This window comes from Bufo bufo, chromosome 1, assembly GCF_905171765.1.
Source record: "Bufo bufo chromosome 1, aBufBuf1.1, whole genome shotgun sequence".
Taxonomy (NCBI): domain Eukaryota; kingdom Metazoa; phylum Chordata; class Amphibia; order Anura; family Bufonidae; genus Bufo; species Bufo bufo.
In genome coordinates, this window is record NC_053389.1 from 253817679 (window position 1) to 253843357 (window position 25679).

At 45.0% G+C, this 25679-nt stretch overlaps 1 protein-coding gene across 1 annotated transcript in view; it reads left to right on the forward strand.

Annotated features, from left to right (window-relative positions):
• DENND2A (DENN domain containing 2A) overlaps positions 1 to 25679 on the forward strand; it is a 103754-nt gene that overhangs the window by 23410 nt on the left and 54665 nt on the right. The window contains exon 2 of the mRNA XM_040438762.1: positions 25422 to 25520. Within this exon, the coding sequence (XP_040294696.1) occupies positions 25453 to 25520 (68 nt within the window). The 5' untranslated portion in view covers positions 25422 to 25452. The remainder of the gene's footprint in view (positions 1 to 25421; positions 25521 to 25679) is intronic.

The window sequence follows — 25679 nt, forward strand, 5'->3', positions numbered from 1 at the left end:
GCCCGTGTGAACCCAGCCTAAGAGCAGTCACAATATGGAAATTACCCAGAGCCTCTACCCCATTTAGTTAGGACATCAGTAAGGGCTCCAGCTCCCAATGTTTCTACATATATAATGGATATGTCAAAAGAAAGCAACACCTGATGCCGCCTTGAACAAATTTTTCCTCAGCACTGGTAAAAGCCTTTCATCCAGTAATCCAGAAAGTCTGATAATCTGGCACTGGCTTCTTGCACGGTACTTTAATAATATGTAGGCTGTAAGGTTCTCTGACCTTACAAGTGAGTCTAACATACTTTTCCATGACCGTCTGACAATCTGCTATCTATGAGCTCCAATCCTAGATTAGGCTACTTCCACACTAGCGTTTACATTTTCCGGTATTGAGATCCGTCGTAGGGTCTTAATACCGGAAAAAACGCTTCCGTTGTGTCCCCATTAATTGTCAATGGGGACAAAATGTAACTGAACAGAATGGAAGGCACCAGAATGCAGTATGCTGCGGTTTGCTCTCCATCCTGGGATGCGGAGCAAGACGGATCTGTCATGACCCACAATGCAAGTCAATGGGGACGGATCCGTTTTCTCTGACACAATCTGACACAATAGAAAACAGATCCGTCCCCCATTGACTTTCAATGGTGTTCATGACGGATCCGTCTTGGGTATGTTAAAGATAATACAACCGGATCCGTTCATAACGGATGCAGATGGTTGTATTATCAGTAACGGAAGCGTTTTTGCTGATCCCTGCCGGATCAGGTAAAAAGTTAAGTGTGAAAGTAGCCTTAAAGGAATTTTATAGTATTTATAATGTTACATAACTTTATATGTTAATTTAAATGTCGAAATTTTGAAAGTGGGTGATATGTTACGAGACAACTGGTCTGACTGCATACCTCCCAGCAGTCTCATGAAATGGACCTAAAAGGGGCTCTTAATAATATTCCCGTACTGGCCCTGGTGTGAATGGTCAGAATTGGTAACTAACCTTTCAACAAACTTTGCATAAATCAATAGTACAGGCGGATCTAAGAAACTTTGTAGTAAATCTTATGAGAAAAAAGTATCGCTCTCTACCTAAACTAGCATTTTCTAAACAAAAAAATCTGACTTAAGAGATGAGATAACTGTTAGCTCATTAAAAGATAAGATTACATGATGCCCATGGAAGTCAATGTAGATGGAAGGGGTAGGTGCAGAGACACACCTGCTGCCCTACAAGTATATGGATAAGAAAGGGAGGAGGAGGAAGAATGAGCTGCTAGAACGAGAAAGAGGCATTTTTTTCTGTTAAGATATATTTCAGTTTCTTATTTGTCTGTACTATCCATATTATCCGAGTTTGTTGAAAGGTTAGTGATGATTTAAAATATGCGATTTCCACATATGTCTACAGTCATACCATTTTATGTATGATAAAGATACAGTTGTGGGCATGGAACAGAGTTGGCAGCCATATTGTAGTCAGGTTGGTTTCCTCTAATACCACATGTACTGCCATCAGAAGTTCCCAGCAATGGCTGCTTTACACTTCGTGTCATGTGCACTGACTGGCAGGATTAGGTCACTTTGTGGTTTGGGTGGTAACCAGAGGCCGCTTAGTAAATGATATATTTTCAGTTATGTGGTAAGAAGAAAACAAAGGAGTGCTGCTCCGGTGGGAAAGAGGATTTTGATGGAGTATCTTTTCACGACCGGTGGTTACTACAGTACATTGACACATCTGCTTGTCCACCTTTCCCATCATGAAAGTTAGATAGATAGGAGGTCATTTATCAAACTGGTGTAAAGTAGAACTGGCTTAGTTGCCCATAGCAACCAATCAGATTCCACCTTTCATTTTTCACAGCTCCTTTGGAGAATGAAAGGAAGAATCTGATTGGTTGCTATGGGCACACCAGTTTGCTAAATGACCCCCATAGTTTCTAATTGTATCCATTTGTGGGGTTCAGACAAATTTGTATGATAAAAGGGCGTTTCATGTAATCAAGACTTTTTACCATCTAAAATAACGGATCTCAGAGGGAAATGGCTGAAACTAATGCCAATTGTGTATAAATGTATTTTTCTCTTCTCTTCACTGCTCAAAAGTAATTACAACAATGAGTGATGGAATAATGAGCCCCTTCCCCCTTGGTCAGTGTCGGCCATCGGGATCAGTGATAAACATCTGCAGTTTTCAGGTCTATAGTTGTGATTGTGAAATTCCCCAGGTGGTTCCTATTTTGGGCTGATGTGGTAATCCTTGCAGATTGTTGTATTAACCCTCATGGTTAGAAGGAAGGGATGCTACATGTGCTGTTACAATCTGCTCAAATGAAGGCAGCACCATTTTGGTGGGCACTAACATGGCTTGTGCCAATCTATTTGAATATGCTAAGTTCTCATTATTGGACTCCAAACTTTAGGGTTTGGGGTAAACAGGGACATTTGTCATGAGGCCTGAAACGTAAACCCATTGCGGTACCATTGGAGTGTGGGAGGAAATCGGAGTACCTGGAGGAATCCCACACAAACATGGGAAGAACATACAAACTCCATGCAGATTTTGTCATTGCCCAGAACAGTGCTGCGAAGCCCGCTATAAAAGGGGTGGTTTATGATCACTTTAGGGTGTCCCCTGAAGCAAAAATAGCTGTATCTCTCTGTGACTCATAGACAGTGCATTACACAGCAGGGAGCGACAATGAGCTCAGGAGACAGTGCCTCCCACATTTAAAGGGCATCTGTCAGCAGACTTGTATCTATGACACTGGCTGACCTGTTACATGTGCACTTGGCAGCTAAAGTCATCTGTGTTGGTTCCATGTTCATATGTGCCCGCATTGCTGAGGAAAATGATGTTTTAGTATATGCAAATGAGCCCCTAGGAGCAATGGGGGCGTTGCCGTTACACCTAGAGACTCCCCTCTCTCTGCAACTGCGCTCTCTGCACTTTGATTGACAGAGCCAGGCAGTGTAAACGTCATCACACCTGGCCCTGTCAATCAAATTAGAGAGCGCAGCAGTTGCAGAGAGAGCTAAGCCTCTAGGAGTAATGGTAACGCCCCCGTTGCTCCTAGAGGCTCATATAGTAAAACATCATTTTCCTCAGCAATGCGGGCACATATGAACATGGGACCAACACAGATACCTTCAGCTGCCAAGTGAACATGTAACAGGTCAGCCAGAGTCATAGGTAGAAATCTGCTGACAGATCCATTAGGGCTGATTCACACGGCTGTATCTTTCTGTACAAATCCATTCCGCAGTACTGCGGATCAGATGCGGACCCATTCATTTCAATGGGGCCACAAAAGATGGGGACAGCACACAATGTGCTGTTCGCATCTGCACCTCCGTCCTGCGGCCCCGTTTTTGCGGATAAGAATAGGCATTTTTATCATAGGCACGTGGAACGCACACGACCGGTATCCGTATTTTGCGGATCCGCTATTCAACGGATATGGTTGCGTGAGTTAAGAGAATATGACTGAAATCAGTGCATGAAGGAAGGAATTTTCTAAATTAAAATCACGTATTGTATTTTTAAAATACATTGAATTCAAGACAAAGGAATGTTTACTGTATGATAAGTTGTGAATGGAATCGCCCTTTAAATGACACCAGCTCTGTGATCAACGACAGGTATCTAGAAAGGCATGAAGTGTAGATTGTGGAGCACTGGATTCTCAAAGGCAAAGGGCAGCTTGCAGACTTGTCTATTCTCACGGGTTTCTCTCGGAATAAGGACCTTGTTTATATTATGGCAGGGATCTAAGGAGCACTGTCTCTGGGAGCTGCTTGTGTCCATACAGCAGCCTGGCTCCAGTCCAGCCTGGGAAGCATGCATTGATGGCTAACCTCCGGCACTCCAGCTGTGGTGAAACTACAACTCCCAGCATGCTCCATTCACTTCTGTGGAGTTCCGAGAACAGCCAAGCAAGTGTGCATCTTGGGAGTTGTAGTTTTACCACAGCTGGAGTGCCGGAGGTTAGCCATCACAGCACTAGGAGGATGGGGGCGGCGTGGGTGTAATAGACATGGGGGCACTAAACATAGAGACGATAACAGGTGCTGAGTTCTGCAAGATGTCTTAATGTCCAACATTCTGTGCTGATTATATCTCTATAGCGGTCAGAGCTCTGATCTTCTAACACAGAGCTCCAAATCCCCTGCCGTATTGACCAACCACTACAGGAAGCATGGCATCACTCACGTAGCATTTTAGCCATCCGTAGGGCTTTCCATTAGGGATATACGTCTGAATATCCAAAAAACGATATGGAGACATATACCGCAGAGGATACATTGACTTTAATGGGTTAGGGTTAACTGCCTCATTAAGACGCTTAAAATAAACTTTATTTATATTAATCTAAAATGTGTGGCTACCCGCCAAATAGCATAACTCAGGCTATAGTATGGAAGAGTGGCTCACATTCCTATATAGATCTGATGCAGTCGTCCTCTCCCACACCAAAAAGAAAAAAGTGTGTCCGGCTGGAGAATTGTAATAGCTTGTCTTACACTCCAGTGGGCTTGGAACACTATGAGACGTGCTGCCAAAAAAATAAATTATAATAAAGACAAGCTTCACTGTATTGCTTTAAACCACAGCTTAAAATGCACACCATATATTTATATCAGCGTGTCCTGGCAGCACTATATAGAAGACAGTAACAGTGGGGACTGTGAGTTCATAGGGGAAGTGCCTTTTATTTTATGCACCTAATCCTGTACAGCCCCTGCAGTCCCCCTCGCTTAAATCACTGTCCTCTATTAGCTACTAATCCCTGCCTAATATAGCGTTAGCGCGTCGAGTTTCTATGTCACCACAGACAGGGTGACATGTCATCAGGAGCATAAGATAGTTCCAATAGGTGTGGACCGCCACATACACTTGGCATATTTCCACCACCACCTATTGTAACAGGGAGAACGCTGCACGCCGAGGTTGGCGCGCGTGTAGCATAGAGAATACCTTCCGGCTCTGGTTATAATGGGTTAAACAGAATTCAATGTGATTCATCCTTAGACTCTGTTTGACCTGTTTTCTGTTCCTTTTTCACCAGGCAGAGTAGAACGGTCTACCATGCTAATCTGTCCAGGAAAAACACTGCAGAATGACTGGATGAATCCTTTGAACTCAATAAAACTATTAAAGTCAATGTACCCATTGGATGTATACTCCCCCCCATGGAAAGCCCTGAGGAGTACCAAAACGCTCTGTGGATGCAGACCTATACCTTACACTGAAATCAGTAGTAACAGCATGCAGTAAGCTCCCTCTAGTGGTAGCTGAAGGTAGACAGAATTTCACTATGTAAAGGCTGTGGACAATGTTATTATATTATTGCATTGTACTCATAAGGGTTACAGACTAAGCCGTCAGAGCTGCTGTCTGATGGGAGTCAGTGTAGAAAAGGAAAGCAGTAGTCTTCTGTAGACTGAGGACATTTTTGTAATAAAGCTAAAAAAAATTACGATTTCTTTTATTTCACCTCTTGTGGCAACGTTTCGACCGAGTGGTCTTTATCAAGCACAATAAAGACCACTCGGTCGAAACGTTGCCACAAGAGGTGAAATAAAAGAAATCGTCATTTGATCCATTTGAGTGCCGCGGCTTTTTCATTTTCTGCCATTTACCACGGGAACCCCCAGACCGGGATCCAATGCTGCAGGCACCACCACGAATTGGAATACTGGGACTCCAGTGAGTAGTGCTGACCTAATATATTTTTTGTATTTATCGCAGACAGAGCTACTTTGTGCATTGACCCCTGACCCAAAGACTAAAAGGGGTTCTCCTGTTATTAAGAAAAAAAAAATACTTAAAGAGGACCTTTCACTAGAATAAAAAATCTAAACTGAGCATACAGACATGGAGAGCGGCGACCAGGGATCTCCCTGCACTTACTGTTATCCCTGGGCGCCGCTCCGTTCTCCTGGTATAGGCTCCGGTATCTTCATATGTTCGGCTCCACCCAGTTGAGCCTGCCAGCGTCTCCTTTTCCCAGGCTGTAGCGCTGGCCAGTTTTTTTTTCCTAAATATTACTTTATTATAAATATATTCTCAAATACCTTTCCTTATTTATAATGGCTTGTTTTGCCTGGGGAGCAATCATCAAGGGAAACAAAATGGCCGCTGTTCCATTAGTTCACACAAAACCTGTCCTAATCACACATGAGGACAAATTACTTTACAACACTGAGGTAAAGAGCTGCCTCATCCTCTCTGCTCTACTTGTCAGGGATTATGATCCTGAATACAGATGATAATAACTTTAGCTGAATCTCTGGGGAATTTAGTTCATGAGGAGACATGAAGTACAGAGAGGACGGACAGGACATGCTGTGATAATGGAGACTGTAAATAAGTGCTGCTCATTAGCCACACCTCACCCTCCTCTCATATCTCATCATCTCCATTCCCACAGAGATTCACCTGTATTTAGGATTATAGATGGGCGAATTTCATATTTTGAAATTCGTTCACACTTCGTTTGGTGGTAAAAGCAGAATTGCGTTATGGATTTCGTTACCACAGACCATAACGCAATTCTATGACGGAATGCATAACAGAATGCCTTTAGAGGCATTCTCTTACTCATTTCGTCATAATAGAAGTCTATCAGCTGCTCACCTGCATAACGGAAATGGGACGGATCCGTTTTGCAGCCCATAGACTTCTATTATGACGGAATGAAGAACGGAATGCCTCTAAAGGCATTCCGTTATGCATTTCATCATAACGGTTTTTTGAAGAAACTGCTGAGGGAAAGTGAGTAAGAGCATTATATATTCATATATCGCGATATAAGGAATTTAACTAGCCAAAAAAAAAAAAAAAGACTTTAGTGGGGTGACAGAAGACCTTTAAGGAGTCTGCCCTGGCTCAGTATTTATGGGGGTCTGCCTTTTGACTGCTTTTAGGGGGTCTGGTTTGGAGATCTGGAGCAGACAAGCAATGGTGCTGACTATAGTCACTGTGGAGACATGCAAAAAGCTGGTCTGCAATATAGGAAGCGTTTGATTGCTGTAATAGCCAATAAAGAATTTTCTATTGATTATTGAGAAGGGTATGAATAATTTTGGACTGGACACTTTTTGCTCAAATGTAAATAAAAGCTGAGAAATGTTTTTTTTCCACAATAATGCCTCTTGTACATCGTCTTATTATCTTTTGGGAGACACCTATGTCATTTCCCGTCAAAAAATTACTTGCTGGTTGAATAAAAGTAACTTTAAGTCAAAATTTGCCAGGGGTATGAATAATTATGGGCAGCACTGTATTTTTATAAGTATTCTATGAGCTCCATGTCTTTTCTTTGTTTAATTTGCACCTCTACACCGGCAGATTGTCGGGAACGAGTGCTCACAGGACGTTCGTTTACGATAATCTGCCCAATGGTCTGGACATGTAAATCCACCTTTACACGCTCTGTAGAAGCAAAATGGTTGGGACTGTCACTAGTGGAGTACCTCAGGGGTCAGTATTAGGCCCTATTCTCTTTAATATATTTATTAATGATCTTGTAGAAGGCTTGCATAGTAAAGTATCAATTTTCGCAGATGACACTAAACTGTGTAAAGTAATTAACACTGAAGAGGACAGTATACTACTACAGAGGGATCTGGATAGATTGGAGGCTTGGGCAGATAAGTGGCAGATGAGGTTTAACACTGACAAATGTAAGGTTATGCACATGGGAAGGAAAAATGCAAGTCACCCGTGCATACTAAATGGTAAAACACTTGGTAACACTGACATGGAAAAGGATCTAGGAATTTAAATAAACAGCAAACTAAGCAGCAAAAACCAGTGTCAGGCAGCTGCTGCCAAGGCCAACAAGATAATGGGTTGCATCAGAAGGGGCATAGATTCCAGTGATATGAACATAGTCCTACTACTTTACAAATCGCTAGTCAGACCACACATGGAGTACTATGTACAGTTCTGGGCTCCTGTAAACAAGGCAGACATAGCAGAGCTGGAGAAGGTCCAGAGGAGGGCAACTAAAGTAATAACTGGAATGGGGCAACTACAGTACCCTGAAAGATTATCAAAATTAGGGTTATTCACTTTAGAAAAAAGACGACTGAGGGGAGATCTAATTACTATGTATAAATATATCAGGGGTCAGTACAGAGATCTATCCCATCATCTATTTATCCCCAGGACTGTGACTGTGACAAGGGGACATCCTCTGCGTCTGGAGGAAAGAAGGTTTGTACACAAACATAGAAAAGGATTCTTTACGGTAAGAGCAGTGAGACTATGGAACTCTCTGCCTGAGGAGGTGGTGATGGTGAGTACAATAAAGGAATTCAAGAGGGGCCTGGATGTGTTTCTGGAGCGTAATAATATTACAGGCTATGGCTACTAGAGAGGGGTCGTTGATCCAGGGAGTTATTCTGATTGCCTGATTGGAGTCGGGAAGGAATTTTTTATTCCCCTAAAGTGGAGAAAATTGGCTTCTACCTCACAGGGTTTTTGCCTTCCTCTGGATCAACTTGCTGTATAACAGGCCGAACTGGATGGACAAATGTCTTTTTTCGGCCTTATGTACTATGTTACTATGTTACTTTGTAATGAAGACTATTTAGAAGGTTGGGATAAATCATAAGCAAATTGGATGTCCTTGAGTTATGACAGTAGACGGGGCGCTTTTGTGGGTGGCGCGCGCCGGGCATCTGGCTGTTCCGGGATGCGTTCCTCGGGCACCATGTGATGCGCATGCCGGATATCCGTCTGTACGGTTCGTGCTCCCACTATAATCGCTCCCATCTGTCGGCACCGTTTTTTTTATATATGGATGTATGTATTGTCGTTCCCTTCCCTGTTCCCTATATAAGTTAATTATTCTTTTGATTTTGATTGCCAAACAGGGCTAGTTGAGCATGTAGGAGGTCCCTATTAGATTACAGAATGTGATGTCGTGCGTTCCAGTGTGGAGCGCACGCCATGGACATCCTGGAGGCACATGTGAGGCCACCACTGTAGAGGTATTTTCACCGATTTTTTTAACTTACACTAATTGGCATGGTATATAAGGCCAGTGAGCACAGTATGCAATTATCCCCTGAGGTTGCGAAACGCGCGTCGGGGTCTGAACCACACTGGTCGGTATTATTTATTCCACTAAGTACTCCTTGATGGATTTTGTATAGGATGTATGGCACGATGCACTTTGGATTTATACATTGTATGTGGTAATTGGATTTTCTCCCATTATTTGCCTGTTTCTCCACTTGGAATTTATTGTATGTAGGTTGCACTTTGTGTTTCGTGATACTGTCCTTATCCTTTACTGTGGGCAGGGCAGATCTAATACCAGCATCATTTATCTAGGGGTCTGACTTTCGGAAAATTGTCATATTATTTGTGGTTCTTTTTCTCTCCTGTATGCCGCTGCTACCTTTTAATATATTTCTCTTTCTAATATGTAATAAATAAATTATTTTCTTAGATCAATTGTAGGCTGTGTACTGTGGTTTGGTGTGGTGGAGCTCATTTGTATAGGCACAGCATCTACCCAGTTTGGAGCGATTGTAATTTTGGTGTAGACTATTTAGAAGGTTGCTTATTTTTGCATCTAAGAAAAAAATGAATGATGAAAAGCATTCAGTACGTATGTGTTCATAGCCTTTAATTTGCCTTACTGGATACCATTCAGGATCCTGGGGATGCTGGGTGCACCCACCTTTGGGGTTGTTGTAGTGGCAGCCATATTGATTGTCATTCAAAATATCTGTATAGGCTTCTAATAACCAAGACCAACAAAGCCTTGATGATATTGCAACTAGGATTAAGTCTGCTCCAAACTGCCAAAAATTGGTGCAGGTTCTTCATAATCATTGCCATATTTTTTCAGTGAACATAGAAAACCTGCTGCAATGGGTGCAACTATCACACATCTACAGTCATTCCCTAGCCCTGGATGTATTACTGGAAGTACAGAACAAGCACCCAGATTTGATGTACGTATGCCTCTGTGTATATATCCAGGGCCACAATGCAGAATCTATAACTACCCATCTATCTACCATGTAAGACAGGTGTCTTCTTATGTGGCAGAGGGGTCTCTGCTGTCGTTGCCCCCCATATAGATACTCCCTTCATTTTACTATTTGCACTGTTCCTTTGTCTGTGTCACTTCCTGTTATTACCAGTGTCACTTCCTGTGCTTCACCGTGAGAAAAAGCATCACGTCCTGCATGTGGTAGTAGTCACAAATAGAGGTCACTGGTGAAGGGCACCATTATGTCAGGATGAGCAACGCAAAGATCCAAGGGGGGAGAAGAAACCAGCACGAGGGTGGAAGAGTTGCCTCAAGTCACCAGTCACGCTCTCAGTTTACTGCAAAATCAAAGCAGTGACCTGGATCTGCTCAACTTTTGACGTCTCCCCAAAAAACACACAGAGTTGGATTTATCATGAGGGAAATTCGGTTTTGCAGAGCCTCTTTCACACGGGCATGGGTGCCCCGTGGTCGTGCTGCGGCCTGCAAAATGCGGGCCGCAATGCACAAACACAGTCCGTTCCGCACCATTCCGCATCTCCGGATTTGCGGACCCATTCAAGTGAATGGGTCCGCATCCGTGATGCGGAATGCCCATGGAACGGCACCCGTGTATTGCGGATCCGCAAATGCGGTCCGCTATACGGCAACGGGGCGCACACGCCCGTGTGGAAGAGGCCTTATTATTATGTCAAACACTTCTGTCTTACTCCACTCTCTACTTTACCCTTTGCCTGAAGTAAGATTGAGACCATTTTTGGGACTGTTTAAAAAGTCTCAGTTGATAAATCTGTCTTAAAGGGGCTGTCCACCTTTTAAACAATCTTCAGCAGCCCTCTCCTCCCTGCCGAACCTGTAATGAAAAGCATACCGGCTCCCCGCCGCTCATTTTGGTTTCTTTGGTACGCGTATTGGGGGGGTCACATGTAGCAATGATATATTGACTCCCCTGTATTTCCATTCATGTTTATTCACGTGATTGTTTTTTCTACGGAGAATGGGGGATCAGCAGCTACCAGGCACATCTGGCGCTGCTTAGCTGAGGGAAACAAAGGAGCGAAAATCCCGCCTGTCTAATGATTTCATCTGACGTCTGGGAATTGTCTGCCAGTCCCCATATACAAATGGCAGATCCAGTATACAGTATATACATTAACAGGACATATCATCATAAAGCTGTACAGTTAAATGCTCAGAAACGTTCTAATATTCTTCATATAGTATTTCAATTCCTTAGCATTATCAGGACCTCTGCCTGCTGTAAGTGAATGGAAACATACCCACACAGTAGAATATCCCCTTCATGCCCCCACTTAGTAGTCATGCCCCCTTTGTGCCCCCACACAGTACAATTCCTCCTTAGTGCTCTAACACAGTAGTTTTTCCCTTTTAATGCCCCTCTTACAGTAGAGTGTCCCTTTAGTGCCCCCAACATAGTAGTCTTGCCCCCTTTATTCCCTTCACAGTAGTTTCACCCTCTTAACGCTCCCTTACAGTAGCAGTGGCCCATTAGTGCACCACTTACGGTAGTGCTGCCTTCTTACAGTAGTTATACCCCTGTAACGTTAACAAAAATATATATAAGAAAAGTAATACTCACTTATCCCGTTCCCCCAATGAATGGACCACATCCCACTCTCCCCAGCAGGTGCGATGTAGTGATGTCATGGCGCCTACTAGGCTGAGTAGGAGAGTGCACAGGCTGAGGGATGATCCCCATGCTATGCCTCTCCTACTGAGCCCTGCAGGCACGATGATGTCACTGCCACTGCAGGCCCTGTAGCAGCCGCTAGTGCTACTACATCAGTACTTCCGCCACTATGAGAGCTGTTTGTTTGTTTGTACAGTTTACGAAGGCAGATTTCTACATTATACTTATTTTCTCATATAATGAGTCAAATTTGCTGTTCAGGAGGCTCCAAAAGCTGTCTGACAACCCCTGTAAGATAAACCTTATCGCTTGTCCCCTAGCATTCCTGAGGACAGATATCACCATGAAAAGGCTGAATAGGAGTTTAGGATTTTACGATCAGTCAGGGGATTGATTATTTTTGCAAATGCAAAATATAAGACTGTAAGGGCTTGTTCACATGACCGTATGGCTTTTTCAGTGTTTTGCGGGCCGTTTTTTAATGGATCTGTTTTTTGTTTCAGTAGTGTTTCCGGTTCCATTCCGTTTTTCCGTTGTGTTTTTCCGTATGGCATATACAGTAATTACATTGAAAAAATTGGGCTGGGCATAAAATTTTCAATAGATGCTTCCGCAAAAACAGAACAGATACGGAAGACATACGGAATACATTCCGTATCTGTTCTTTTTTTTTGCAGACCCATTGACTTGAATGGAGCCACGGAACGTGGTTTGCGGGCAATAAGGCCTCTTTCACACTACCGTATGGATTTTTCACTATTTTGCGGTCCGTTTTTCACAGATCCATTGTTCTGTTTCTTGTTTCCGTTGTGTTTCTGTTTACGTTCCATTTTTCCGTATGGCATATACAGTATACAATAATTACATAGAAAAAATTGGGCTGGGCATAAAATTTTCAATGGATGATTCAGCAAAAACGGAACGGATTAGGAAGACATACAGAGTACATTCCGTATGTTTTCCGTATTTTTTACGGACCCATTGACTTGAATGGAGCCACAAAATGTTATTTGCGGGCAATAATAGGACATGTTCTATCTTTCAACGGAACGGAAAAACGGAAATACGAAAATGGAATGCATACAGAGTACAATCCATTTTTTTTGCGGAACCATTGAAATGAATGGTTCCGTATACGGACCGTATATGGAACTCAAAAAATGTTTGTGTGAACATTGTGAGCCCTCAATTAGATTTTTTAAATGTATTAAAACACTAGAAGACACAGTGTACACAGCAGACACATGGTTAAACATTCCACCCTGTCCCCCCTTGACCTCCGTTCCTCTCCAGAGGTCTTCCTTCTATGATCAGGTTTTGCCCTAAAAACAGCCCTGTTTCCGCTTACGTGTGGAGCTGAATGTACACAATTCCATATTTTTTTAATGGAAACTAATATAGAGAGAGGACAGGAAGCCGCCAAGTCATGATGCAGAGATACAAATGACATCCTCAGGACAGCAACTCATTACAAGAGGGGGCCGAAGTACCATTTTTGGGGCATAGTATATAGCAAAGCACCTAAAAATACTGCAATATTGTGCAACCTTTACCCATGTGGAAAAATTGAGCTAGCATCCAGGTTATGTTAAAGGGGTGTTTCGATATTCTGGTTATGTAATGATCCCCTATGTATCCTATGGACTACTGAGCTGTAATACCACACACAACCTGTAGACCAGTGTGGTGCTGTTTTTGAAAGAAAGCAGCCATGTTTTTCTAATCCTGGATAGCCCCTTTCCTTACAGTGGTTGTGCCAAGACTAAAACATATCCCCTATCCACATGTGTCTGATCAGTGGGGGTCTGATCACTGGGACCCCCCCATTGTTCACAAGACTGTGTCTCCCAACTGAGCCTACACTCTGCAGCTCCATTCATTCATTATGGGACTGCCAGAGGTAGCTGAGCACAAAACTTTGCTACCTCCGGCAGTCCCATATAGATGAATGAAGTGGCGGCAGCACATGCAGGTTAATGTGGGCACAACCCCTTTAATTTTCGTTTGACTAAAGCCTCATGCACACGTCCGTGGAACACGGACCTTGAGATACCGGCCTGGATTCCTGCTGAGTGCAGGAGCGCACGGCGTCATTGGTTGCTATGACACTGTGCGCTTCGTGCCGCCGCCGCTGTACAGTAATACACTCGTATAGATAAAACGAGTGTATTACTGTACAGCAGCGGGCGCACGGCGTCATAGCAACCAATGACGCCGTGCGCTCCTGCACTCAGCAGGAATCCAGGCCGGTATCTCGCGGTCCGTGTTCCACGGACGTGTGCATGAGGCTTAAATGTTACAAATGTTTCCGGTCTACTTGACTTATAAATTATATCTCACAGACAAGATCACTTTTGGGGCAAAATGGGGAAGAATTATCAATAGTTTTGTAGGATACATATTGGTAGGGATTTATCAAAACTGGTGTAATGGAAAGAAAAACTTAGTTGCTCATTGCAACCAGATTCCACCTTTCATTTTATAGAGGAGCTCTGAAAAGTAAAAGGTGGAATCTGATTGGTTGCTGTGGGCAATTAAGCCAGTTTTCATTTACACCCGTTTTCATAAATGTCCACCATTTGTATTTATTGCATTTATTTTCCTGTACAAATACACCAGGCACAGCTTTAACCCATAGTAACCAATCAGATTCCACCTTTCATCTTTCAGAGCTCCTATGGAAAATGAAAGGTGGAATCTGATTGGTTGCTATGGGCAACTAAGCCAGTTTTCCTTTATGCAAGTTTTGCTATATCTTCCCCATTTATATACTTGGAAATTACCAAAATCTCCTTCTCCCTTAAGTTACACTCACAGCAGCCTAGGAATCTGAGATATGAGGAGCTCCAGTGCTCCACGTTGGGGTCTTCACGCTCCACAGCTGAAGGGAACATAATGGTTACAGATCCCTATCATCTTATTTCTTACTCCTTGACCCAGAAGACATTTTAAAGATAGGTTTTCCAGGTTCTGGTGGTGAAACAGTTAATCAGTGCTAGTATTATTCGGGAGGGGGTTTTCTCACTGACTCTGCTCCCACAGCTGGGCACACTTGCTTTTGGGCATTTGTGCCCAGCAGCTTCTTTCATCTATCACATTGATATTCAGTACAAGGTCCCAGAAAGCCAGCAAACTTCTCTTGCCAGACCTCAGTCCCCTGCTGGACCCCCCCCCCCCCTCCCCCCCATTCCTCTGATCAGCAGGAAACCATATCAGTCCCGTGTAAAATATCTCCAAAATAGTCTCTCAGCACTTTGCAGACAAACAATGGCGCTCTCATCCCCGAGCTGTCTCCTGCTGGGAGAGAATACCCACATCTCCTCGGGTATTCAGTCCCACCCCTTCACCCGCTCCAGCCGACCCTTAACCCTGCCGACAGCACACACAGTGTGACTAGGGTGAACATGCACGTAATTGCGGTCTTATCATGTTTCCACCAGCGTTTTATTCATCAAAATATAAATTTAGTTATAAACAGCAGCAAACATATTTTCTTACAATAAGGCTACGTTCACACAACTGTATTTTGGGTCCACATTTTTTTGCGCACATTACGTGACGCGTTCCTCCTCAGATTCCTAGGCCGCTGTGAGTGTAATTTGAGGGAGCATGAGATTTTGGGGGTTTCTATGTGCTGTCCGCATCTATGCAGCCGATCCGCAAATTAGAAAATGCGTCCTATTCTTGGCATCAGAGCCTGGGCCCAAGGGAGGATCTTCTGGTGTGCCAGTCAGACAATGCACCTAACCCCGATTCTGTGGGTAGGAGAGTGTTGTCTTAATGGGACAACCAGTTTAAGGTGGTGGGTCAACCAGTGGGGGGAGGTCACATGATCAACAGAAGGCCCGACTTACTGCGCATATCCACGTACTTTACTAGTTTAAGGGGACGGGCAATCAGTGAAGGAGGTCACATGATTGGCAGAATGGCTGCGTCATTGTGAGTGCAGGTCACAAAGGGGAATGGAAGCCCAAACTTAAAGGGGTGTCTCACTTCAGCAAGTGGCATTTATCATGTAGAGAAATGCCAACCCTTAGATCCAACATACTTGCCAACCACAAACCAAATACTTCCCTTTGAGCTTCAGTGTGCCCGCTTCAGCTTTGGTCGTCTGGCCTGTCATAGGCTTATAACGTACTCTCACATCTTCCATTCTAGCTATCTGCCCTTTACAGTTATACTTTTGCTCTTTCATCCAGTCCTTCGTGGTGCCAGGCAGCAGATGGTAATGTTTTGGAAGCAGGGTGCCCTGCTGTTATTTGTGTCCGGATACCTCATGACCTTCTTTGTGCAATAATCACCCTTCGGAGACATGCTGTTACGTAACGGCCGCTTGGGGGTTAATGGGCAGACTGCGTGTCGTCATGGAACAAGACCGCTTCATTTCTCTTGGGAAATGGAGTGCAGAATTTGGCTGTAGTGCAGCATTTCCCTGATTTTGAGTGCAGCAGGAACAGTTTGTTTGTAAGCTGCAGTTCAGGGGCATTGGCCTGAAAAGCATATGTGCACAGTGTAAGCAGGACTAGCGCAGGAGCTGATACCAGAGCCAGGGCCCTACATAGAATAGACTGGGCCCCATATGCGTCACCTCCATCACTGTACATATATATGCAACCAGCGTCCCAGGAGCGGAAAATATGGGAACGCTGGTGGGTTTAGGGCCTAGTGGTCCCATCTCATGCCAAAGTGAATCTATTTAAATCTAGCTTTCTGTGCAATATATCTTCATAGCAGCCTGAGCTACATAGTCCTGATTCAGAGCTCCGGTCTTAAAGGACATCTGTCAGCAGATTTCTACCTATGACACTGGCTGACCTGTGGCACATGCGCTTGGCAGCTGAAGGCATCTGTGTTGGTCCCATGTTCATATGTGCCCGCATTGCTGAGGAAAATGATGTTTTAAAGGGTTTCTGTCATCATAAAAATCGTTATGTAGCTGACTGACATTAGCGATGTGCTAATGTCAGCAGAACATAACTGTATGACTTATATCTCCCTGCCTGCCGCCGTTCGCGCTAAATAATGACTTTTATAATATGCAAATGAGCCTCTAGGTGCTAGTGGGGCGTTGCTGCAGCACCTAGAGGGTCCGTCCTCTCACTGTTTGGCACGCCCTTGTAAAGGTGATTGACATCCTCGGTCTCCTCCGTGCCCCGCAAATCCTGCGCCTGCGCCGTTCATTGTAGTATTAGTAGACCAAGGATGTCAATCACCTTTACAAGGGCGTGCCAAACGGTGACAGGCAGGGAGATATAAGTCATACAGTTATGTTCTGCTAACATTAGCACATTGCTAATGTCAGTCAGCTACATAACGATTTTTCTGATGACAGAAACCCTTAAAGGGGTTTTCTCCTCTCAGACAATGGGGGCATATCGCTATAGGTCCTGGTCCCACCGCTGGGACCCGCACCTATATCGAGAACGGAGCCCCAAAAGTGAAGGAGAGCGCACTGCACATGCGCAGCCGCCCTCCATTAATTTCTATGGAGCCGCAGAAAATAGCCGAGCGCTGGCTCGGCTATTGCAGTCTGCCCCATAGAAATGAATGGGTGCAGGGGCCGCGCATGCGCGGCACGCTCCCATTAACTTCTATGGGAGAGGCGGGGATAAGCGCTTTGTAGTGGACGGATCCCGGCAAATCTGGGGTCCTCCAGCCACAGCGCTCCCCGCTCCGTTCTTGATATAGTTGCAGGTCCCAGCGGTAGGAACCGCACCTATCAGACAATGGAGGCATATCCTAGCGATATGCCCCCATTGTCTAAGATGGGAATACCCCTTTAAATATATGTAAACGAGCCTCTAGGAGCAACAGGGGCGTTGCCATTACTCTTAGAGGCTCTGCTCTCTCTGCACTTTGAATAAAAGGACCAGAGGTGATGTACGGTACTGTTCTTGGTATACCGCAAAGAGACCGCACTGCTCTTTCAAGCATTGTGACCCCTCAAAACGGCTGATTTGTGGGGGTGCCAGAAGTCGAACACCCACCAATCAGATAATGATGCTATCCTTATCCTCTGTTATTCATCCTAGGAAGTTATGTATAAATTGGCAACTGGGTGTTACCAGTTGAGGGACAGGGATATGCCTACACATTTTATATTGTCCAATCAGTGCTGATGATATGAGACTGTATAAGGACACACATCTTTGACAAGGAAAATGGTAACAGCTAGAGGAATGGCACAACTCAGAGTTCTAAGAAAAGATGCTCCAGAATCGCAGTTTTTTGGGGAATACGAAAATAAATTACAGAAATATACACACACACCATATTTTATTGTGTAGGTCCCTTCAGGCTGTCAGCTCTGACTTGAGGAGGCATGGAAATCACACGACCTCTCATATCCGCTACCCAGAAGTGTAGTGGCACATGTACTGTTGCTGCTGCTCCAGCAATGAAAGAAGAGCCTCTGCGCTTGCGCTGCTACTCAGAGCAGTAGCGCAGGCACAAGGTTGTCAGGGCCACCCGAGATGTCAGCGGCAGGGGCAGCGCCGGTAGCATCAAGGGCATCAGTTGCAAAACTCTGCTTGATGAGATGAAACGATTCTTACGACTCGATTGAGGAGATATCTAAACATTTGCAGATCAGATCAGCGCAAATATTGAACCTACAAATGACATGGTTGAAATTGACTTTCAGGCCCTGAGATGTGGTTTTTGTGGAGGTGTCTCATAGAGTCATCATGCACTTTGAATGTCTGTTTGCCTAGCAGCTGTGTAATGCTAAAGTCATCCTTGATTATTTCCAAGCAGTCGAGCCTTAAAATTCTGTTTTTGTCTTCTGTCCCATCGCACTAATGTGTGGGCGGCCGCTCAGTTGCAGATTCCTTAATCTTTTTATACCCTGCACCTATTTTTCTGCCCTCTGTGCTGTGTTTGCATAATAATCCAGAAGATCAGATGAAGCTTAGGGGTCTGGTTATGTAACCAGGAGGCATTGAAGTGGAACAATTGGGGTTTTTCGTGGCACTGTATAAAGTCATGTAGCCTTCAGCCAGGGCTGACTACAGCTTTACCCTGTAACACTTAATTAGGCGCAACGGTGCACTAGAGCAGGAAGATCCATTTGGCAGAGTACTCAGCTGGAAGCTTAGGTTACGCAGGAATCTTGCCTGGAACGCTGTGCACTTTAGTGTGTAGTTATAGGGTTAATATGTTTCAGTCTCAGGGTGAGGTCATTGTGTGCAATGACCAGCGATGGAGCGGACTGAAACTCGGGTTGTGTCATGGTCTCATGCAAGAATAGTAGAGCATGGTTGCTTGAAAATATTCAAGTGACACTCTTACACAAAACCCCACCGCAGTCAGATGAAGAACGCCCCCAAAATGTATACAGATCTGAATAAGTCCCATATCTTTGCTGTCCCTCTCATGGGACAGTCTCACAAATAATGGAACTGTTAGGGAGTATGTAAAGGAGATCTAACCTTTTTAGAAATAAAGCTGTAATGTAAATCTTATTTCTATGATACACGATATGATATATTTTCTACTCCATTAAAATGCAGGCCAGTGGTATACATAGCACAAAGGCAGACCACGTAACGGCCATTGGCCCTTAGAGAGAGGGAGTCCAGCCTATGCATTGTTGGCAAACAAGTGGGTGAGGAAATGGACCAACCTGCTGATGTCTGAAGGGGCCCTGAGGCCATTCTGCCATATAGAAAAGACATCAGTATAAATGGTCCATGATACGTGGGGGGGGGGGGGGCCTCAGTTATGAATTTTGCATTGGGACAGCTTCGAGTTACCGTTCTACACTGCATTGAATTCTGGGAAATGTAGAGCAAGGACATAGGGAAGTGAAAGTAAAGACTATGCAGCTTGGGTGACTATGACTAAATAATTGCTCATTAAAAACAACTGCTGTAAGATGTACACTACTCACAAAAAGTTAGGGATATTTGGCTTATCTATTTCAGGATGAACCTAAAATGCACTCTACAAGTGAACTTAATGTGACCTTCTCTAAACATTTGAATGCACTGTCCAACTGAACGCATGTCCAACTGTGCTTAACTGCAAAATTCACAACAGGTGTTTGATCCATAAATCGCCCAATAAATATCCTGGTTCAAATAGAATTGGTATTTAAACAGTCCTCCTCATCATGCTGTTCACATTTTGACATCATGAGACCAAGACGACACCTAACAATTGATCCCCAGCAGTAATGGCCAGTTCGCAGTGTTCGCCCGCGAACACATGCGGGCTGCCATCTTAACCCACAAGTCCGGTGATGCACAGGTAAGCCCTTACTTTTGCCTGCGCCGCGAGCCGGTCTGAAATCAAATGCGGTCACCGGGAGCAGGCAGTTTCGAGAATAGCGGCGGCTGTTCTCGGAACTGCCTGCTCCCGGTGACCGCATTTGTTTCAGACCGGCTCGCGGCGCAGGCACAGGTAAGGGCTTACCTGTGCATCGCCGGACTTGTGAGTTAAGATGGGTGAACTGGCCATCACTGAACAACAGTACCTCGCCATTGCGAGGCTTCAAGCAGGATGTTCTCAGACAGAAGTGGCCACTGAGCTTAGAGTGTCACAGAGTGTCATCAGCAGGTTACAAGAGAGATACAGAGAGACTGGAAGAGTCACAGAAAGGCATACAAGTGGACGTCCTTTGGCCACATCCCAAATTGAAGACCGCTTTATTGTAAACAATGCCCTGTGGAACCGGATGATGAATGCAACACAACTCCAGGCACATTTAAGGGAGGTGAGAGGCACCCAAGTGTCAGACCATTCAAAACCATTTACATCAGCGTGCTAGACGACCTGCAATGGTACCTGACCACACCACCAGTCACAGGCGTCATTTATTGTCTTGCATGGGCCAGGAAGCATCTACGCTGGACGAGGGACCAGTGGGCCTCAGTGCTGTTCACTGATGAAAGTCGATTCATGCTGAGCAGAAATTATGTGTCACGGTGGGGAGTGGGGAAAACCCCCCACCGTACAATGTAAAGGGATAAGAGATAGCTGCTAGGCCAAGAAGCCAGGAAAAGGGAAGCAGGTCATCTCCAATAGCATCCCTAATCCTCTCCCTGACTCCTCACCATATAAGCGGACCCCGATGGGTGGACAGCTCATACCATGGAAACCTGGGACCCTGAGTCGCACTGATAATCCATCAGATAGGAGCAGGGGGGAGATGTCCTGTTCATCCAAGACACGGAAGAACAAGAGTCTCTAAAGACCTAATAGCAGGGAAAAGGAGAGACCATACACAGCAAGAGGATCGGCAGGTAAGAACACAAGACAACACACTTACCTGCCGAAGTCTCCACGACTGGAACCCGTGCATACGTACAGGAGCCCTAACACCAAACAGGACGCCGTACCAGTAACTCACACAGGTATCCAGCACACCAGACTCCGCCAGGAACCCCATGCCGCAAGGTGCATGGCAGCCCCAGGCAGCGCTGCATACAGGCTAGTGGTTCACCTCTCCGGGAAACCAACCCCCTTCCGGAGGACACAACACACAGGGAAAACGTCTTACATACATGCAGGGACAAACACCAACAACAGCCCAGACATGTAACAACAATCAAGACGTACAACACACCCTGAACATAAACCTACACCTAACATACAAAAAGGGAGGTAGGGTATAAGGAGCATACAAAAGGAAGACAATTTATCTCCAACAAGGTGGCCCTCAAGAACTAGGCAAGTTTCCCCAGGAAAGGAGCAGAGCTCCATCACCAAACAAGGCTGGAGTACCACTGCCCCCAGCCAGGATGCCACAGATAGTCAAGCTAGTGGCCACACCTAGGATACACCTAAATCCCCACTAGCTAGAGGAATAACCCCTCGCTCACCAAACAGCAGGGAGACACACCTTAAAGGGGAAATGCACGTCCAAACCGACAACAACACGTTGCCACCGGCAACCAGTCTGCACCGCAACCGCGTGACGGTCAAACAACAATATGACCATGACATTATGGCCGCCAATGATGTTGGAGACGTCAAGGAGAGCACTATGTATCAGCCACTGACGAGCTTTTGGTGGTCGTGGTGTTACAGTGTGGGCAGGTGTGTCTAGTCAATACAGAACTGCCCTACACTGTGTGAATGGTACAGTGACAAGCCCATACTACTTGAATAACATCAGTAATCCAGTCATTGTGCCTCTGCATGAACAACACAGGCCTAATTCCATCTTCATGGACGACAATGCGCCAGCTCATAGAGGTCGCATCATTAGGGAACGGCTGCTGGAGCCTGGGGGACCTCAAATGTAGTGGCCTGAACTTTCTCCAGACCTGAATCCAATTGAAAACGTATGGGATCCACTGAGTCGTCGTGTAGAGGCTTATAACTCTTTACCCCAGAACCTCAATGACCTGAGGGCTGCCCTTCAAGAAAAGTGTGATGCCATGCCTCAGCAGACAATAAGTCAACTCGTGAACAGCATGAGACATCGTTGTCAAGCTGTAATTGATTCTCAAGACCACATGACAAGTTATTCATACACTGACATTTTTTGTGGGGTATACCCACCACTGGTGTTGGCTTTTGTTTCAATAAATTGTTTGAAATAAGGAAATCTCCATTGCATGCTCCTACTTAAATGCCCTACTTTCATGATGTAATATCACTGTAGCGTAAACTTTTTGCGTTTTCCATAAATTTCATCCAAAATCCAAATATCCCTAACTTTTTGTGAGTAGAGTAGTGCATACTTCTGGGACAGCCTAACATAAGAGGAAAGCACAGCTCACAAGGGTATAACATGGTACTTTCCGCTCAGCTGCATTTTGAGCTAGCTAAATTTGTTTGCCTTCCTCTTTTGTGCAAATCCAGGTACTCAAGACTATGTATAAGGCCTCTTTCCATTTCCGTTCCATTTTTTGCTTTCCGTATATGGACCGTATACGAAACCATTCATTTCAATGGATCGCAAAAAAACGTAAGGTACTCCGTATGCCTTCCGTTTCCGAATTTCCGATTTTCAGTTCCGTTCAAAGATAGAACATGTCCTATTATTGTCCGCCTAACGGACAAGGATAGTACTGTTCAAAAAACTGAATGCACACGGACGTAATCCATATTTTTTGTGGATCCGTTTTTTGCGGACAGTAAAATACAGAAAAAGCCATACAGTCGTGTGCAAGGGGCCTAAGAGATATATACACTAAAGAGGGGGCAGGTAGGAGATAGCAGAAAGTGTCTGAATATAGTTGTATGCAGGCTACTTTCACGCATGCCTTGGTAATTCCAGTATTGAGATCCGGGAGGGGATCTCAATGCCGGAATTAAACAGATCCATTTTGATTTTGCACATCAGGATGCATCCGTTCCATTAGGATGCGGTTGTGTGAAATCAAAACGGAAAAAAATGCATCCGTCACTATATACATTGAAGGTCAATGGGTGACTAATCCGTTTTTTTAGGAGCAGATCCGTCACCATTGACTTACATTGTTTTCAGTGCCGGGTGCTTTTTTTTTTTTTCGTTTTTATGACCGGTCACAAACCCGCAGTCTGCAACGATTTTGTGTCCGGTCACAAAACGGAATGCTAACGGAACGGTAGACATCATGATGCAACCTGAACAGATCTCTTTCCATTCAGAATGCATGAGGACCAAATGGAACCTTTTTTTTTTTTATACGATACTGAGATCCTCTGCCGGAGGCCAATTTCACACAAGCATTTTCAGTGCGAGAAATACTCTCCATGTGTCCTATGACATGGACTCATAACATTATAATGCTGTGTCTTCCTGATCTTCCTGCCTGATCTCTATGATTTGTACTGGCTGTATTATGTGAGTACAGTTGAGGTCGGGCAGAGACACACAGCATTATAAACCATTATAATGCCGTGGGTCCATGTCACAGGAGCAGCATTCAGGACGGGAAATACCTGTCAGGATATGATGGCAGTGCAGCAGGCACACACAGGGATAGTGTAGCCGTAAAACTCCCCAGACCCACTATCCCTGCCTATTTGCATGGTCATCCTAAGCGGTGACCCCACAACTGGTCTATGGTCCCTATAATAGTAATAGTAGTCGTACAGTACCAGGGTCACAAGCCAGCCAGTCACTGAAGTGCCAAGAACGACAGAAGCAAACGAGAGAGCCAGACATGCCAAAAGTAAAAAACCAGGAGAGCAATACAAGACCAAATTGCCAGTAGTCACAATACCAGATCCAGAAGTCACAGCCAAAGTAAACGCAATACCACAAAGGAACAGCAGGGGGAGCCAGAGGAACAGAAATTCACCGGCACCTGCACCTACACCTACAGGACTTACGCTGCATTCACACCTGAGCGTACGGGATGGAGCGCTCTCTATGCGCGATTGTATGCGCGTTTACAATCGCGGCTCCGGAACAAGCGAACGCCCATTGTCGCGTGTTCCCGGAAGTCTATGTACGGGAACGCGCGACAAGACGCCCCAAAGAAGCTCCTGTACTTCTTGGGGCGTCGGGCGTTTTACAGTGCGATCGTACGCGCTGTTAAACGCTCAGGTGAGAACCATGCCGATAGGGAAGCATTGGTTTTTGCTTGTTGAGCGTTTTACAGCGTGTAGGAACGCGCTGTAAAACGCTCAGGTGTGAACCAAGCCTTAGGGCTGTTTCACACGAGTGGATGCCGTGTGTGTCATCCACAGCGTGAATGACAGCCAAGCCCCGCAGGACAGCAGAAACACGGAGCATTAACATGATTGATAATGCTCCAAGCTCCATGCCTCTCTGTGATCTTTTTGCTACAAAATCAGTGTGACAACTTTATCTCACCGTGATTTTGTAAAAAGATCACAGAGAGGCACGGAGCATTATCAATCATGTTAATGCTCAGTGTCTCTGCTGTCCAGTGTGGGGCTTGGCTGTCATTCACTCTGCGGATGACACGCACGGCATCCGCTCGTGTGAAACAGCCCTTAGGGTGCATTCAGACGACCATATTTCTGGGTCCACGTCCGTTCCGCAATTTTGCGGAACGGGTGCAGACCCATTTATTTCAATGGGGCCGCAAAAGATGCGGACAGCACACCGTGTGCTGTCCACCTCCGTAGTTCCATTCCACGGCCACACAAAAAATATAGAGCATGTCCTATTCAAGAATAGGCATTTCTATACTGGGCTGGCCCTGTGTGCTCCACAATATGCGGAACGCACACTGCCTGTATCTGTGTTTTGCTGATACGCAATTTGTGGATCGCAAAACACTTATGGTCATCTAAATGTAGCCTTATAAAGAGCTGGGAATTGTCTCCAACTGGCTTCCCTACACATCCTAATGCTCTAATACCCTAATGCTCTGATGCGCTCCTTCATTGGCCCCAGGCTGAGATGACTGCATCACAATGTCGTTTCCCCTGGAAACCGGACACTGCTGCCGCATTGAGACAGTGGCGGCCAGGGAAACCGTGACAATACCTCTGACACAGAGAGTATTTCTCACAATACTTGAATATACACTTGTGTGAAGTTGGCCCTAGAGGGAGAGAGCTGTAGCAGAAGAACACGCCCCCTGAGCTGTGATAGGGAGAGAGCTGCAGCAGAAAGAACACACCCTCTGAGAAAGGACATGCCCCTGAGCTGTCACTTGGACTAAATCTAGCAGAGCAATTGGAGAAATGGGAGGTATACAGGGCTGGTTCTAGTTTAGAAAGACATTGTCATGTACTATATGATGTCCGATTTTCCTTTTTTTGCATCAGTCATGGGATAACCCAGTTATTTTATTATACTTACAGCACCAAAACCAAAAAGATAACATTTGGTTATTGTTTTATTACAGGGGAGCGGGTGTAACGTCAAATGCTGACACAATGACTGTGAGACGGGCTGCTGAGGTGACCAGGAATAAGAATCACGCTGTGCATCTTTTCAGCCACAGGTAAGGTCTATAAATTGTTACCTAAATGTCAATCAAAGCCGTACAAAGGGGGTGTGCTTATACATGAAGGTGGCTTGTACAGAAGTAATACTTCTCACAGCTGAGGGTTTGTTATAGTTGTATCCAGTCTAGACTATTCTCTGAGAGGTCTGTCCCCAG